At 32.7% G+C, this 16,288-nt stretch overlaps 1 protein-coding gene across 1 annotated transcript; it reads left to right on the top strand.

Moving 5' to 3' along the window:
* Window positions 1-22: 22 nt before the first annotated feature.
* Window positions 23-8,070, top strand: LOC132717473 (helicase with zinc finger domain 2-like). Its single transcript, XM_060700943.1, has 7 exons — window positions 23-305; window positions 888-1,118; window positions 2,417-2,641; window positions 3,919-4,075; window positions 4,583-4,750; window positions 7,176-7,345; window positions 7,727-8,070. Exons 1-6 carry the CDS (start codon window positions 33-35, stop codon window positions 7,340-7,342), a joined length of 1,221 nt encoding a protein of 406 aa, XP_060556926.1. The 5' UTR covers window positions 23-32; the 3' UTR covers window positions 7,343-7,345; window positions 7,727-8,070.
* The last annotated feature ends 8,218 nt before the right edge of the window (window positions 8,071-16,288 follow it).

Genomic DNA, 16,288 nt, shown 5'->3' with positions numbered 1-16,288 from the left:
CCTGAATAGATTGTACTTTCTTTTCAGTTATCATGCTGACGCGAATGGGCAGTTACAAACCAAATTTTATCCGTGTATATGACAGACGAATTGAGGAACTAGACTTCCCGATTCCCAGGAAAACTATTCACTCTAGAAGTAGCACAAGAAGTGAAAATGAAGATTTACATTGTGTAGCTCTTCATCATCTTATTCGAGAGAAAGGCAAGAATTATGCTGAAGAAATATTGGCTAATGATAAATTCTTCAAAGATAATAACTATAAGTATATTCCAAAAGACTGTAAAAGAGTATGTCCATACAGTTAGGGAGGTGTCGATAGAAGAGATAAAAAAATATGATGTAATTCTTTGCACAACAAATTGTGTGTATAAAACAGGAGGTTATTAAGGCAGTGGATGTTTACCAGGTAAGGATATTTATTATAGTAGATATAAACAAAATCATTGTACTTTGTCTTGCGAGCCTATACCATGCAATGTGAACATGGACTTGCAATTGCAAGCACATGCTTCTTATTATCACTGTAACTCTTTGGGAGCCTATACCCTTTCTTGCGATAACAGGAAATAGACAAGGTTATATACTGCGATGTTATTTGTTTGCTTTCTTCGTAATGTGAACAATAATAATGATAGTGAATATCCATTTAAATACAATTAGAAACGATTTTATTATATAAGATATGAGTATTGTTGTATAAAGACACATTCACATTATTCTCAATTTATCCGAAAAAGTTTTCTTATTTACAAAAAGAAAAGAAAATTATAAGCATCTACATTTTCATATAAATGATTCATCAATAAAACAATTCTAAGGTGTAAGTTTAATTTAACATGACATTTATAAATTTCCACATTCTTATCTTTGCCATTTTGCTTTAGATTATAATTGACGATGCCGCAATGTGTACAGAACCACAGACACTTGCTACAATCATTGCAACTAAGGCTGAGCATGTTGTTCTCATAGGTGATCATAAACAATTAAGACCAATGGTAAAGTGCAAAGAAGCAGCGCTCCTTGGTTTGGAAAAGTCACTGTTTGAAAGATATGCAACAACAGAATCTTCTCAAAATGTCCCGTTTACTCGACTATCAGACCAATACAGGATGGTACTGACATTTGTAAAACAATAACCATTATGTAATTTTATGTTAATTCATATAACACACACGTTATTGATTCACCGCTTAAATGACTTCATTTATATCTCTACATGTGAAGATAATAACTAAATTAGATATTCTGTTTGTCGTTTTCACTGTTTAAAATAATTCGTTGCAATTGTAAAATATGAACAATAAGAAGAAAATATTCACAACGCACGCTTTACTAAGAGAAATGACATGAAAAGACTTTCTGCGACTTGTATCAAGTCAAACCGACCGTGTCATTGCCGTCTGTTGACTCTCCCTTGAAGTCACTTTTACGACAAATTCTTCTAAAACCGTGCAGTTGGGCAATACAGAATTATATATCAAATTACCCAAAAAGAAGGTGCGTTTTATTTATCAATATTTTTACCAAATCAATGAATGTCGCTATTCACGTACAGCGTTGACTGATGCATTCTAATTTGTTTTCAAAAAGTTTTGTTTAACCCTTTCCCCCATGAGCATATTGTGAAAAATGGCCATTTTCACTGAAAAGCCTCCTGTTACAAGTTCAAACTGCTATGAAACTATGAAAAATGCTTCAATACTAATCAAACTTGGCACAAATGTTGACTGGACCATTGCCTTTGTAACGACATGCTCAGTCTTAAATTTCCTGTTACCATGGCAACGAGGGGACATCTCAAAATTGCCAAAAATCACTTTTTTGCCTCCATTTTTTCCATCAAAATTTATTTCAAAGTGCTGCAACTTCTCAAGGGATTGAGATAGAGTCAAAGGCTTTTCAGCGTTGGTTACACGTTACCTTATGATCAACCTGGGGTCATTTTAAGCCTCTCACAAGTCCAAAATTTTCTTGGCGATGAGGGGGACTCCGCCCCCTTCAAACCCCCAAACAGAAGGGGGCACATCCCCCTTCTGGCAACACCCCTGATGTCATATTTGGATGGGGGACGGCGCCGAAAAAATGGTCACTTTTTTTTACAACATTTCTCAAACAAAAGACAGTGTTTGGGGCCTAAATAGGGCATTTTTTCACTGTTTGAGGCCTCAAAAAGGGGGGGGGGCAAAAAGCCGTCGAAACACGCTTATATAAGGGAAAAGGTTAACAAAAAATGATGAAAAACCTTGGAATCACCCAAAATCTAGTTTTTCCATGTTAACATGTTGTCTTTTACCTAATTTTGGTGAAAAATTGTTGTTTTGTAACATTTATAATTTTTTTAGTTAAGGGGAAGAAAATTAACGAGTTATTTTTTATCATATTGTATATTTGATATGTTTTTTATTTTCAGAACCCTGAAATTTGCAGATTTCCTTCAAAACACTTTTATGAATCAGCACTAAGAACAATGCGAGGAATATGGGGAGAAGATAGTCTACATATATGGCCAAGGGATACAAAAGGAAATACTTATCCGCATGTACTTATTCATATTGAGGGAGAGGAGCACATGGTAACTTTGTCCATTAATGGGAATGTGAAATCATGGAGAAATGATGCTGAAATCAATCACGTGGTAATATATCAGCATTATACTTTGGAAGATAGTTATAGAATATGATAAAAGAAAATCGCTTATATTTCATGTCACACAAAAAGTACTGGTGACTTGCAGAATACATTCAGTTTTGTCCGGAGTTGATCTTCTACATACGTGTTGGTATTAGAATGTTATTTGACACAAACGAACACCACTATGAGACGTTCTGTAAGGTCAATTTGACACTTAAAACGATTGCCTTGATCGTTTTGCATGCAAGATACTTCAAATATTTCAAGATATTAACTTGGCACATTGTAAGGCAATGTGTCAGTTGCAAAATTCAAGTCCTTACAAACAAAGTCAAGGCCACACTTGGACGTCAAAAGGCAGATTAATAAAATGCAAATGTTTATTTGAACAACTTGTTTGTATTGAGTAAAAGGGCCTTAATTTTAAAAAGTTTGTATAGCCAAAATAATCTAGGTCAATATATTTATGGCTAAGTCACTAAAGATGATTTCAAGGCAACATTCAATTTATATCTTTTATACACGAATTTAACATTACTGGACTCAAATGTTAACCACCATCAAACGTTTTGTCGAGTGAATGAATCAGTTCTGTAGATCAAATATCAGGGTCAAATTTAGAGGAAAAAAAACGCTTGTTAACAATTGCGAGGCGGTGCCGCGTGAAGGAAACAGGCTTCTGCAGTTAAGGTCAAAACTCACATAAATATAAAAAATGATTGAGTATACAACATATAGTTTCTGCATGCATGCATGGATTATAGAATTACTTGACACAGATGTTTACCACCATGAGACATAAGGAATATTCACAAGCATAAGACTTAGTATTTTAGCATAAATCAAGTCAATATTATATATGTAATGTCAATGTCACCAGCCGTGACTGTCTGTAGGGAGTTTATGTAAACTATATATTTTACAGAGGTGTCTTATTTATTTTACTTTTGACAAACATGTTAACCATCATGTGTATTAGTGTTGGACACAAATTGCATGTCGCTATATCAAAGGTCAGGTACAGGTGTGAGGAAAACAAATGCACATGATTAAGTTACTACATACATTAAGGTATTGTAAGGCACAAATATTTGACATTGGGAGACATCGTGTTGGATTAAACATTTATTTTCTTCCTTTTGCCAAGGCCATTGTCACAGATAGAGTTCAATTTAGGGGGAAAATGGAACTGTGAGTATTGATCATTTAAACGTTATGAATTTTGGATTTAATATCATGAGACTGAGCAGTAGTGGCGAGCATATTTTTGTCTTGTTTCAGATTGCCACTTTCTTATATTTGACTAGAGAAGTTCCAAATGAAACTGTTCAGATCTTGTCGCAGTATGATGCGCAATGTTCTGAGATAAAAAGAAGGCTTGAAGAAAGTGGTATAACAACAGCAGATGACATTGTAAGCACAGTCAATTCAAGTCAAGGTCTGTTTTAAAAGCCTTTTTTATCAAATTACTCAGACAAAAGTAAACTGTTATTCACTCGTCATTTATATTCATTTATGTATTTTATTGATTTTATAGTGCAATTATTTAAGTTCTTTGAAAAAAAAGATTTCTGTAACTCGCTGTCCAATAATTTGTCTTAAAATGTTTACATCATTGATAGGTCATCGGTCCTCTTAATGTTTGTGTTTCTTTTTAATGCCATCAAATATTTTGATTTAATTGTTGGTTTTGATTTTTGTATATATATTGTCAAGATCTTGACGCAGTATGATGCGCAATGTTATGAGATAAAAAGAAGGCTTGAAGAAAATGGTATTACAACAGCAAATGACATTGTACTACTGCGCATCATACTATCGTCAAGCCAGATTGCGAGTAACGATTAATAAGCTACATAATTGCTATAATAACTTATAATAATGAGTCTACCAAACGTGTAGTGTCATGTATTTAATCAAAGACTTCGATGACGTTTTTTTACAGAATGCGAATGTAGCTATGTGATATTTAGCACTGTACGGTCATTACCGGAATGTAAAATAATCAATAATCCTACTCCTGAATGGTGCCAGCGTACCTTGGGGTTAATCAACGACATGAATCAGGTCAACGTGGCCCTAACTAGAGCTCGGAAGGGACTCATCATCATAGGTAGATATTCTGTTCAAAATGTATTGCTTGTTTTGTATTATAGATGCAAGTTTTGGTCAAGATAATAAATCATTCCTCAAAACATTAATTGATATTCATGGAGTTGACAAGAACATCATTATAATAGACGGTTAATGCAATAATATCTTCAGATAGACGGGGCGAATTTAAAGCCCATGCCCGCAGGGTGAGGGATAACTGTGTCAGATAGCATAAGCGCTATTCTTGCATAAAACTTTACTTGTGATTTTGCGTTACGTTATCTGTTTTTAATGTTTCGAAACTAATTACGTCATGCTCTTTTTTACGTGGTAATGCTCTTTTTTACGTGGTAGTGCGTTACAATATGACAGTTATGTTTTGATAATGAAACGATCGGGCCGTCATTGCAAAAAGCTATGTTACATGGTGCCCTAAGTCACGCATTTTTAGCTCGACTATACGAAGTATATGGAGAGCTGTCCTACTCGCCCCGGCGTCGGCGTCCGCGTCCGCGTCCAGATTTTAGATTAAAGTTTTGGTGCAGTAAAATATTGTTCACTATAACTTTGTCATTTCTTAAGGTATCAACTTCAAACTTCAAATATATGTTCCTTATCACCAACCACATCTTATGTGACAAGGTTCATAACTGTAGCACCAATATTTTCAGATTTATCTACCCTTGAACTTAGAATTGTCCTAAAAAAAATACTATTTTTTACTGTTATTTCTTTATTTCTTAAGGGATCAACCTCATACTTCAAATATATGTACCTTACCATCATCCCCATCTTATGTGACAAGGTTCATAACTCTAGCACCAATATTTTCAGATTTATCTCCCCTTGAACTTAGAATTTTCCTCAAAAAATACTATTTCTTACTGTTTCTTCTTTATTTCTTAAGGGATCAACCTCATACTTCAAATATATTTACGTTATCATCATCCCCATCTTATGTGACACGGTTCATAACTCTAGCACCAATATTTTCAGATTTATCTCCCTTTGAACTTAGAAATTTCCATAAAAAATATTATTTTTTACTGTTAGTTATTTATTTCTAAAGGGATCAACTTCATACTTCAAATATATTTACGTTATCATCATCCACATCTTATGTGACAAGGTTCATAACTCTAGCACCAATATTGCAAGAATTATCTCCCCATAAACTTAGATTTTTTTACTAGCTTCAAATACTTATTCCTTATCATCAATTACATTTTATGTGACAATGTTCATAACTCTTGAAGCAATATTTACAGATTTATCTCTCTTTGAACTTAGGATTTTCTTTAAGAAATATAATAACTTCTTTACTTTTTAAGGTATCTACTTCAAACTTCAAATATATATTTCTTATCATTACACAAATGTTGTGTGGCAAGGTCCATAACTCTAGCATGACTATTTCTAGAATTATTCCCCTTGATCTTGAAATTTATGTTAACAAATGTTATTTTTTTACTATAACTTAATACATAATTATACATAATTGATTTTTCTTTCATAGTTTTGTCCTCCTTACTGCGTCCAGTATTTTATTAGTCGAGCTTCGCTGTCTCCTGTGACAGCTCTTGTTTAAACGTGTGACAACGTCGCGAGCTCGCATGATTTTATCCGTAATTGCATGTTTTCATCTTGCATATATGCGTGCACAGATTTTATGCAAGAATTATACTTGGCATTATGTATTACAGGAAACATGCTGGTTTTTTTTTAACTTAACTAACGTGAGTCCAAATGTTAACAAACGAAAACTGTTAACATTCCGCTGACCTTAATTTTATCAAATATGCAAAGAACTGTGTCTTTAAATCTATTTCGCACTTTACAAGGAGAATTTGAGATACATAATATTGGAAAATGTAGATGAAAGATACTATTCAAGATATTGTGGAAAATGCGATTTTTCCTAGAAGCAAATATTTGCTATATTAATGTAATAAGATGTTACGTTTGTTCTCCACAAACATGTACGATCATCGGTAAAGTTGAGGGTTACACAGACAATTATTGTCAATGATTATAATCACAGTCACATTTATCTTTTACTTTTTGTCTCAAGATGACATAAAGGTCATATTTTTTATATACTACTATTTATCAGTTACATGAAACTTGAAGATTTTGAAGATAGAAATATGTACCCAAAGTTATGGTGATCTTGACATGTCACTAGAAAAATTAAGTTTATGACGTACAGTCAGTATGGTCAACAATTGTAAACTGTTTTAATTGAAACAATTTCCAAATTCAAGGTCATTTCGACGATAAAGAATGCACGAAACAAAATGATGACCTACTACACAAGAGCGGTCATCGTAGTATCGCAGAAAATGGGAGACAGAATAATAACAAAGTCAAAATATATGGATAAAACATAAAAAGAACAATTCATGATTTGCAAGAAAAACTATTTTCTTATTAAACATTGACAGGTAATAGAAATTTACTCGCATGTGACTGCACATGGAAAAAAGTTGATACAACATTACGAAGTACGAGGGTGTATAAAGACACCCGAAGAGTTCCCGCCGCAAAATATAAGGAGGAGTCGACGGGAAATAATGAGAGAAGCCATTTTGAAAAGCCATCAAAGATATGACAAGTAGGTTTCTTTGTTTTGTTGTTGTTGTTCCGTCACACATAAACTGTAATGGTCATAAAGCGATTTTCCATCTTTACTGGTCGAGGAAGACCTTATGTGTTCCCTCGGTTATTATTTCAGGCAAGAGCGGGCACCTGAGTAAGAACCACTTACCTTATGATAGCTAGCTGGATAACTTCCTCACTTAATGAATCTTGGCATACTCGTAATATAAGTGTGTTCTTTTTCGATGATTATATAGTTGTAAATATTGCTTCTTTAACATAAAAATCTGCAAAATTAATTGACCAGTTCTTTTTATTTGACAACACTATAATTCTATTGAATAATTAAACTAATTATTCTTAAACTAATATTGAGCGATAATTTGTCTTTTTTCAGGAAATAGATCCATGGAAACCGTACAGTTGGCATAGACAATCATAAATTGTGAAATCATTACATTGATGCATGGCATTGTATTATCATGTTTTATAGAAAAATGTTTATTTTATGTCTAATGTTGTTGTGTTTTAACAGTTAAATGTACATTTAAGTGCAATTTTATAATTATAACATGTAGCTTTAAAGTGGTATTTATTACACGCCCGTACATTATATTCTTAAATAAGCTATTTTAAGCCTTACAACCGAGAGTTATTGGACTATGTACACATTATAACAGAGAGGTATTTGTTGTCTATGTCGCCAATTACATCATTTATCAGGAGTAAATATATCCATCATTCGAAAAAATGTCAAATTCATCAAAAATATTCCCGTTTCCTTTACTTAATCCATCAATGCATTGTGAATTGAATATAAAGGGTCATGATTAAATTTAGTATCATACTGGGGTTTATTAAGTTGTTAATTCACCAATGTAATCTTCCTTTTTTATCACTATAGTACTTGATGTGTCCGCCTTTTTATCACTTTGCTTTCATCGCTTGATAAACCTTTTAAAAGATTCGAGTTCAGGTTTTGAAATAGTCGTATGATTTCTCCGTTTTGGTTCGGCCTTAAGGATCTCTTGATTCGCAGCTTCTATGTAAAAATCTAAGTGTTTATCTCACTCGGCAGTTGGCAACAAAATGTTCTGTTTTTTTTACTTTTATTCCTATTTTGATAAATACTTTAATTTACTGTTTTATTTAAACATTTTATTTTATATGCATACGGTTTTAAATGATACTCAAAAATGTTTCTCAATTTTAATAAAGTTTCTATTGTTATTGTTATTGCCAATCCTAAAACGTTCAATAAATATTTACTTTTTAGTTTTTATATATACTTATGATTGGTGTTTAATTATTTATTACATATCTGTGTTGTTCCCTTTTGTTTTTTGACAGTCCACTTGAATGTTTATTTCCGCACGAATTATGTCAGTCAACACAATCGTCCGTTTTTACACCTTTACGTTGTCGTATTTGTAAACATGTCTGTCAATATATCTTTCTGTCATGTTATCTCCCTCTGCAAAAGACTGAGCAGTTCTACGAATAAACTTTATGGACATTGTTAGTAAAAGAAATAAATATGATGCAGATGAGTTGTAGTAGTGGTTATTGTAGAATCTGAAATGGTAGTAGTACATGTAGTTTAGAACTTGAAATCCGTGGCATGGTTTTACAATTTCTATGAAAAGCATGAAACCTGACGTGCATTTCATTTTATCGAAACCTGTGACCTTGACGTCCGATATTGGTATTTCTGTTACTTTCTTTGTTGTAATTTCTATGTAGCTAGATACCAATACCTTCTAAATTGTAACTTTTAAATATGTGCAAGGCAAATTTCCTATTATAACTTCTAATTGATGTGATATAACTTCTAAATGATGTTATATAAAACAAATGCGAATACTGAGACTTAATATAACATTATGTTTTATGAAAATCACAGTTAGAGATTAGCAAATTAGGACACAGGGTAAAGAATTAAAACATCAGCATTAACAATTTTAACTAACAAAATATGTGTAATACATTTTGCGTTCAGGATTTGTGTGACAAAATTATATTTTTTACACTATTGATTATCTTTTTCATTCATACACACAAGAAAATGGGGACATAGAAAAAAGAAACTGTGACAAAAAATATTAGAATATTAATTTACCAGTGTATCACTGTAATGTACATGCAAGTCATTTACATGAATGTATTTAATTACAAGCAAGAAAAAGTAATTTACTTGAATGGAATTTTACTTTTAGACACTTTCATACATATAGGTTGTTAAAATGAAATAATGACCGTTTGATTTCATAAGTCGAGTAATCAAAATTCTCAGTTTAAACAGTATTTATGTAATTTTATTTCCCTGTGAGTGGTAAAAGTAAAGCATTATGTAAACTAACAACACGTTATAGTACACTAGTTACTTACATGAAAAAAAATATACTTAAGTGTGAAATGAGTAATAATAGTACAACAAACGGGAAAAAAATGTTATTTATAAATGGTTGCAGGTACGGAAGAAAATATTTAGTTGTGTGGTTTTGAATTAAAACAAATATTTTATACTTAATACATGTAATAAAATGTTTGTTTCTAATTGCACATGGTAATATATGGAAGTAATCTAGATGGTAAGATGGTAAGATAGTTATAAATATAGATTGACACGGACCATTGTCATTGAAAGATATGATAGGTAAAAAAAAAAAATTCTTGAATGAGAAGATTCATCAAAGGCGTAAAAACCAAAAAATTCATCAATCGAATATTGCAGATTTGGTTTTTATTTAGTATATTCAGGAGAGATATCTCTCGAATGATTTCCTTATTCAAGAATTTAATTTTAAGTTTTCGTTGTTGAACAAATATCTGCCATAAAGGATATAAGTATTTATGCAAATGGAAACATACATATACATGTCGAGAAATCTTTGATAAAATTTCCTAGATAAAATAAAACACTAACCCATATCTTTTGAAATGTTAGGTAAATCGTTAGTTCACAAAAATAAGGATAGTGAAACGTGGCATAATGATATAATTATTCCAGTGTTACAAATATTTCAACGTAAGAAAATAATTACATGTACATGTATTTATATGATGCATTATATATATACATGTATCTTATCAAATTAATTCAAAACAATGTATGAAGTTCACTTCTCTGTATGTTTTTCTAGACAGTGGTAACTTATTTAACATTAGGTTAAGTTGAATTTCCTTTTGTTCTGATGTTCATTTAAATGATGATATACAATTTTGTGTATACCTTCTTCACTTTAACATGTTATGTATATGCTTTACACTGTCTTGTCATTTATCATGTATCTGTTTATCCTCATGGACCATTTGGTCCAATGGAATATTGAAAAAAACTTATTATCAAGCTTTCAAGAACAAGAGAAATCCCAATTCAATGCCAATTCCGTCGTTCATCGGTTTATGATTATTTATAATCTGCGATTTGCCCTAAATGGTACACGTGTGAACATTCTAAGCCTACATGACGAGAAATGCCGAATATTCACGAACTTATGATTTACTGAAACGAGGGGCATTCTACCCGGTATTTACCGATATCAAAATGCTTGGTAAGTTGAATTAAAACAATATCTATTCAAGCTGCAGGTTGTCAACTCATCTTGAAAATCGAAATCATTTGAACGTAATCATACAGGGTACACGCCTATTTATTTTTATTTGTTGGTTGGTTGGGTTTGACGGCGCACCAACACAGTTGAGTTCATCTGATGACTTTTTAGCTGAACTAGAGGAGAAAGACCTCAGGCGCCCTCCCATGCATTATTTCAGCACGAATAGGCATGGAATTGAAAGTCCCTAGCAAGATTCAAACCAACAGCGTTGAGGGGCATGTGGGTTTCTTCTAAAATAGAAACAAAAATATCAATTACTACATTAACACGTGGATAATAAAAAACGATATGCAGACTATCCGGACTAATCAGGAGCGTAAGGGTTGGAAAGCTTCAGGAAAGATATGCTACTGTGAGGACAACGGACTGTTTAGCTACAATATCATCAAGCACTATCCCATTACCGAGTGAACCGAGTATCAGGTATGTGAAGTTGGCTTGTACATTGTACATCGTAGTTCAGCTTGTAATTCGCCAATTACAAGCTAATAGTTCGGTATTCAGCTTGTAGTTCGGACCAAATACACCAGCATACGCAATATTTGAATTGCCAGCTAGTTGTTGGGTATTCAGCTTGTAGTTCGGACCAAATACATCAGCATACGTTATATTTGAATTACAAGCTTGTAGTTGGGTATTCAGCTTGTAGTTCAGCCCAGATACATCAACATACACAATATTTGAATTACAAGCTAGTAGTTGGGTATTCAGCTTGTAGTTCGGACCAAATACATCAGCATACGCTAGATTTGAATTACAAGCCTGAGTTGGGTATTCAGCTTGTAGTTCGGACCAAATACATCAGCATACGCTAGATTTGAATTACAAGCCTGAGTTGGGTATTCAGCTTGTAGTTCGGACCAAATGCATTAGCATAAGCTATATTTGAATTGTACAAGCTAGTAGTTGGGTATTCAGCTTGTATTTTGGACCAAATACACCAGCATACACAATATTTGAACTACAAGCTAGTAGTTGGGTATTCAGCTTGTAGTTCGGACCAAATACACCAGCATACTGATGTATTTGGTCCGAACTACAAGCTGAATACCCAACAACTAGCTTGTAATTAGCGAATTCGATGTACAATGTACAAGCCAACTTCACATACCTCCGAGTATCGACATTCTGCTGCTTCTTTAAATTCGGAACACCTCGCCGATTATTCCTAATTAAAACTAATCCGGAGGTAGACGGATATAGCAGGTATACGTATATGTTGCTATTGTTTGCTGATGCAATCCAACTAATCAGAAATTTTTACTCTCCCGCCATCTGAACCAATAAAACAAATTTTTTATAGCTTTTAAAGAAGCAAACTTGTGTTATAGCGTACTATGTATTGACAAAATTTGGCTGTTGTATAATTATGTATTCTAACACTATCGGAATTGTTTCTATATAAACAAAGAAGGTCGGAAGCGTGCATTATTCTACAAGAATGCACTTTTATTACCTCCCTGTGTATTTTCAAACCGACACATTGACGGCGCCATTTTGCTCGAAATATCTGATAAAAAAAATGTGTTGATTTTTGTTGCGAAAACTTTCTAGAATGAAAGATAATGGTCTTACTCAGAAAATGAAACCGAACACCAAAATCTTTAATTCAGTTGTTAACGCTGTACAGACTTTTAAAAGGTTGTATACGTAACGTCACAATTTAGCGCCAAACAGCACGTTCCAAAACAATCAAATCAAGACGCTATTTCAATGTCGCAAACGAGTTAAATTTCACTATTAATACTTTGTATTTCGCTTCAAAAATATAGAGTGAAAAAAATAAACAAAGTTTTATCGACAATTTAAAATTCGTTATTGTCAAAATGTTTCTACATACAGTAGATTTCAAGACAGTTTTTTTTAACTCACTGGAACAGCATTTAAAGAACGTTTCTATTGGAAACCCCTGAGGCGAAAACAAATTTAACCACCAAACATAAAGTCCAAAAATATAATAATTATTATATTTTTTCTTGATGTGTTAGAATGGAAATAGATATTAATTCTTCGTGCATTACTGTATAATTATGCACGTTTTTTCGTTCAAATGCTTTGTGATTAAACGCTCAGGCCTATCGGCTTTCGTGATTATATTAGTACGCATTTGAACTCAAACCGTGCATTATCCTACAACAATGCACTCAGAATTGATATCTATTTCCTTATTATTACAATTTATCGAGTGATGCGTCGATTTTTCTTTGATGTTCTTCAACTGTTATAGTAGCAGTGCAGTGCACAGAACGATATCTCAGATAACGCAAACTTCTTTAGAAAAAGTACACGTTATTTTAAATAAAGCACAGTTGGATTATGTATATAACCGTGACCGTAGACAAAAGACAAGAAAAACTGTTTTAACGAGAAAATAATAATGTGTGATACTTCGGAAATACTAAGTATCTCTTTGGATCAAGTGCGAGTATTGAAGTTTATGGGGGGGGGGGGATACGCCTGAAAGTTAAAATGACTATAATTTTGTAAACCTTCATTAATCCATCTTGATGTTTCGCTTTTCTCATGAGTTAAACCATTTCATGGATCATAACGAATGTATTATGATTATCGTGTAGGTGTGAGTTTGTCTCGTTTTGAACATACTTCCTGGATATGGACAATTTATAAGTTCAATTATTCTCGAACTTTTACCAATTATTTACCAAGTAAAATGACACAAGAGAATGAATCTCTTTTCTTATATATTTAAAACTTAAAGACGAGGTAAGTGTATTAGCATATTTTCCAAATATTAATGTAGACATACTTTCGATTTCGATCATTATTTCATTACATTTCTGATCCATGTAATTCATCAAGCAAAAAGGAAAGAACATATTTTAATGAAGATAAAAGGTAACATCGGTCCATTTTCCCAGTCAGTTAACCCCCAGACAAGTAATCACAATTCTGATAACCCCAAGACAATTAACCCCCATTCTGTTTACCTCAAGACATTTAACACCAATTTAATAAACCATCGGACAGCTAATTTTTTGAAATTTTCAAAATTCATCTTCATAAGTTTGCTTTTTTAAAATATTTCTTTTTTAAGGTAAAATGGGTTCAATGTTATTTTAAGTATTTTTTATTATTGTTACATATTGTATTGACATTTAGAGACATGTTAGTATGAATCGAAGAAAAATATTATCATGATTATAATTCATTCAAGTAAAACGTCACATTTGATAAAAATCTTAATGTAAACATGCATTGTCGGGTACACAAGGTTGATTAGCATGCAATCAAGACGTGGGTAAAATGAATCGATTTGGGACGGTATACAGAAACAGGTGCGTAAAATATCGACCAATAAAATTGCGTCTGTCTGTAACACACCTCTAATCAACTGGATATCGACCATAAATCCCACGGCACTGTTATAGAAGGCGTACGCGTATAAGCGTCTTCCCCCCTTTTAATACTTGGTTTAACATGTTAAATATGATTTGCAATAAATGAAGCTATCATTAAACATAACTATTAGGGGTTTTTTTTGTTCCCTATATAGAAGACGTCCGTGTATAAGCGTCTTCCCCCCTTTTTAATTTAAGTTTAAATTTTAAATACAGCTTTTTAATCTTAGTGTGGGATGTAATCCCACCGTTTTCCGGTCCCATTCAGTGCAATTAATTTGCATTGTTGGGGCAGGAAATATTGTACTCACTAGTCACATATGCAGATATTAACTAAATAAAGTGTTTTCCCTTTAATAAATGAAGCATATGCTCGCCCATATGGTTTTTAACCGGTGGCGAGGGTAAATAAACTCAACACACACACACACATCCCACGGCTGATAACTGTTAATGATTCGGCCCTGACGATTGTATAAATCATGTTGCCAAGTGTACAATTGACGTGATTTATCCGAACATAAGACATTTAAAATATGCGCAAAATTATCAGCCCAATTAAATAATAAACGAATACGAAAAGCGGGTGACAATCTACAATATGAACACTTAATTTTGGCAAAAGAATTTATATCGCCAATTTAGCTAACGTATACACATTTATGTTACGTCATGTTACGAAAAATTATCAGCCAAATGAAATAATAAACGTAGTTTCGTGATAAGAAATGATAAATTATGTCTCAAATCTCATAAAACATTAAAAGTGTCATTTTGATTGAAAATATTTACATATTTTCTAATGATGGTGAAAGCACTTTTAAATAAAGGATTGCTCTGCTTATAGATGATAATTGTCGAGCTATACATGTATTACTATAATAGAATCAAAATTTTCTTGTTCTTTGGTTCTCTATTATATTGAAAAGACTATGCAAACTGAATCGGGTATTTTATGTGGTGTAGTTAGAGACCTAAATTCTCTGACAGTTCAATGAAGGCCCGTTTTAAGAGATTCAGATAGAAATAAACAGCTTCTCGGATAAATACTCACATCATTCTTTTTTCAGTGATTTCAACTCTAGGAAGAAAGAACTTGATGATTACATAATGTTAGATCATACAAAACCTTTGTATAACGAGAAAATGAAAAAGTTTGAAAATACAATAAATTTATCGAAGCACTGTAGATGCTTTAATCATATTGCAAATATTTCTCCAGTTTAATAATATTAATTTATTTTTAAAATGGTAGACCAAAGAAAAATGAAACTGAAAAGTTGACTTATTAGTGCCCTAGCACAGAAGATTATTCTTCATGTATTTTTAAATATATAAAATCATGCAGGTATTTAACTTTTTGTCCATTGTTATCTGATGCTCATAATCCTATAATTTTAACACCTCTTAACTTCATAACTTTGCTCACTAGTTTTGGTTAATTATATTTGCTTGCATTATCAATAACAGACTAACAAAATACTGTTACGAGCCGGAGTACTCTAGTCTGGGCCACTTGGTAGCGCTGTGAGGTATCTTGCTGTTCAGATGTAGGAGGTGGGGGGCTACTTGGCTAGCTAACAGACGGCGATGACGTTTAAATTATATATATGCACGTTTGCTAGCTTGCCAGTGCGCAGCTGTAATGCCTTCCCGGTCTACAGCATTCTCAGGATAAAAGGGGGGAGGGATGTGACTTCCACAAACTAAAGATTGAAATATTAATTATGACTGGACAAAAAAAATAAGTTGCTCCGACAATTTTAAAAAAAAATTAAAGATGCCTTAACAATATTGAAGCAAATATTCTGAAGTAGATCATAAAGAAATAACACGTTCAGTTATGGCAACTCGTTAACAAAAAAAAGAAGGAAAAAAAACCCGAAGCTAAAATAAATACGCGTTGACAAAATTCCGCGCGGGGCTATGTGTGACCAACACATATCTATTAAGCAGAAACTTATAATATAGAATCTAACAACA

Source organism: Ruditapes philippinarum, unplaced genomic scaffold (assembly GCF_026571515.1).
Source record: "Ruditapes philippinarum isolate M1 unplaced genomic scaffold, ASM2657151v2 ctg19042_1_1_1_1, whole genome shotgun sequence".
NCBI lineage: Eukaryota > Metazoa > Mollusca > Bivalvia > Venerida > Veneridae > Ruditapes > Ruditapes philippinarum.
The sequence above is the reverse complement of the archived record's forward strand: the minus strand, read 5'-3'. Positions and strand labels throughout refer to the sequence as shown.

What these genes read in the sequence shown, in the direction of transcription:
- LOC132717473 (XM_060700943.1), top strand. Translation starts at nt 33, where the DNA reads ATGCTGACGCGAATGGGCAGTTACAAACCAAATTTTATCCGTGTATAT. An exon ending in AAAGAGTATGTCCATACAGT is followed by an intron (nt 306 to 887) that starts TAGGGAGGTGTC and finishes ATTTTGCTTTAG; the next exon opens with ATTATAATTGACGATGCCGC. An exon ending in ATGCTGAAATCAATCACGTG is followed by an intron (nt 2,642 to 3,918) that starts GTAATATATCAG and finishes GTCTTGTTTCAG; the next exon opens with ATTGCCACTTTCTTATATTT.